At 48.8% G+C, this 2,392-nt stretch overlaps 1 protein-coding gene across 1 annotated transcript; it reads left to right on the top strand.

Annotated features, from left to right (window-relative positions):
- Positions 1 to 962: 962 nt before the first annotated feature.
- On the top strand, positions 963 to 1,316 carry LOC142788240 (cold-inducible RNA-binding protein-like). Its single transcript, XM_075884834.1, has one exon. The coding sequence runs from the start codon at positions 963 to 965 to the stop codon at positions 1,314 to 1,316; it is 354 nt and encodes a 117-aa protein (XP_075740949.1).
- Positions 1,317 to 2,392: the final 1,076 nt, after the last annotated feature.

The raw sequence follows: 2,392 nt of genomic DNA, 5'->3' as shown, positions 1-2,392 counted from the left end.
ATGTTGTACTGCAATTGTGCAGAATAAAACAAGAAATAATAATGGTGACAATACCGAATATCGTGCTGGAATTGGGCTGAATAAAACAATCAATATTAATGGTGACAAGACCGAACCTTGGGGGAGACCTCTAGTTTGTTTATGCTTTGAAGAAGGCACGCCAGATTGAAAGCGATTAAACTCTCTAGTTTTCGAAAAGAAGTAAACTCATGCAGCCAAGTAATTTGGTAAGCCCACGTGCGTTAGCGAATTGATTACTTTAACGTGTTCTACACTGTCATAAGCTTTAGAAATAACCACTTGTAGTTACTAAGGGGGCAACATGTTTCTAGAACAAGCTAGTTGTATCCTGCTTTCCAAATCAACATGGGCCCACCAAATTGAGCAGCCGCGCCTGAATCCAAGTTGGCATGGGCTTAAAATCATGTGTTCATCCAACCAGTTAACCACTGCAACTGCCCGCTACCAGCGACTGCCGCGTGCCACGAGCGCACCCGCGACCATCATCATCCTGTTCTCTCTGATGTCGGTGATCTCGCGGCCGCCGCTGCTTTACGGAAAACGCATGTGTTCTTCACTATTGAGGAATTTCTCAATCAGTCTTAAAGAAATTCTGGCCAACTTAACAATGCTTAAAACTTATCATCAATAATATTTCGTATTTAAATTCGCCATATTAGTTAGCACTAGCTTTCATTAGTTGTATACTAAGAAAAATACTGCGAAAATTCATTTCCTACTCAGCTGATCCTCTGTATCATGTATGAATTATCAGAGAAGAAGAGGAAGAAGAAGAAGAAGAAGAAGAAAAAAAAGAAGCGGTACGTCGTGGTGCTGAAGAGCATCGTGGCGTTGGCGAAAAGCGTTCAAGAGCGTTATCCGTCGTCACCCCGAACATCTCCACCACGCTAGGCGGCAGCTCACTGTTGGGACGCTCCTTCGTGGCAGGCCTCGACGGCACCATGACCCACGACGACCTGGAACGCGAGTTCGGCAAGTACGGACAGCACAAGGAAGTGCGAATGGCGCCAAAATCCCCGGGCTTCGCGTTTGTCGAGTTCGAAAACATCTCGTACGTAGATGAAGTGATGGGCGAGATGAACGGTGCTATCGTCAATGGCGTGCTGCTTCGCTTCGAGCGAGCTCTACAAAAGTCGAGGTGGGCGTGCGATGTCGCCGTCAACGGTGGCGCGTTCGGACCCTTCCTACCGCGATCGCGCCGTGATGGCTGCGACGCGGCCGTGACAGGATCGTACCAGCAGGCTTGCCTCGAACGCAGAATGATTCGTCGCGCCCGAGAGTATGGTCGCGTTTAGTCCTCAAGAAACTGTGCCACTGATACCGCGCCCAGTGCCCCAGGAGACGGCTACGGCTACACGTCGACGACTGTGATGGCTAACCCATACGCCACGCCACCAGCCTACACACCGGCTCTGCCGGCGGCTGCGTTCTGGAAGTCGCTCTATGGGACCACATACGCGGCACCAGCATCGGGATTTACAGAACGAGCACCGGGGTACACGGCACCTCCACGAAGCAATGTCTCGATAAATAAAAGACGATATGTCCTCTGTACATGGTAAAGCAATAGACGTCAAGCCGAGCTATTTACAATAAACATAAGCTCGTGGACTTCTCTTCTTCGTCCTGTATTCTGTCTCGATATAGCACATACCCACTGGGGTATAGAGCTCAAGCTCTTTCAATGGCTGCGGCAGTATTGTTAGCGTCATTTTTTAACGTTTCAATCAACAACACAGTAACCTTCCCCTCCGTGCTTGGCATAACATTAATTTGCGAAGCGCGTGACATCTGCCGAATTTTATTTACTCAACACACACACAAAAAAAAAATCTCAAGCCCTCCGCGAAACGCGCAGCGCAGTCGCAGAGATAGCTGGAAGAGCGGCCTTTCAGAGCCTTTGTTAAGCACTTCTTGAATGACTTATACAAGCACACTTGCAGAGTACCCACCATGCCGTAAGTCATGATATATGTTTTGTGTAGTAGGGAGGCAGTCACTTTTCCCTCTTTACTCATTCTTCGGAGAAGCGTGGTACCCGCTATATTATGTCGGGGGTTATAAGATACAGAGGGTTTATTTAGGAATACGGACAGTGGAACTCATAGAGACGTTCTCAAAAGAAGGCCGCCAAGATTGTCGTCTTCCTCACTCAACTGCGCTGCGCCTCTCGAACAAATCCGCGATCTTCGTTGTCGTCGCTATCTCGCAGCCAGACACAGCTATGCACGGCATTACCCTCCCGCCAGAGATAGCGTTGTCTCGGTGCTCACCAGGTAGAAATGCGGCTAGCGGGTGTTTACATAACTGAGAGTGGTAAAGTTTAATGCAGACCACGTGCATTGTCTCAGGCAGATGCTGGCGACGTTTC

This window comes from Rhipicephalus microplus, unplaced genomic scaffold (genome assembly GCF_043290135.1).
Source record: "Rhipicephalus microplus isolate Deutch F79 unplaced genomic scaffold, USDA_Rmic scaffold_49, whole genome shotgun sequence".
In the NCBI taxonomy this organism is placed as follows: domain Eukaryota; kingdom Metazoa; phylum Arthropoda; class Arachnida; order Ixodida; family Ixodidae; genus Rhipicephalus; species Rhipicephalus microplus.
The sequence above is the reverse complement of the archived record's forward strand: the minus strand, read 5'-3'. Positions and strand labels throughout refer to the sequence as shown.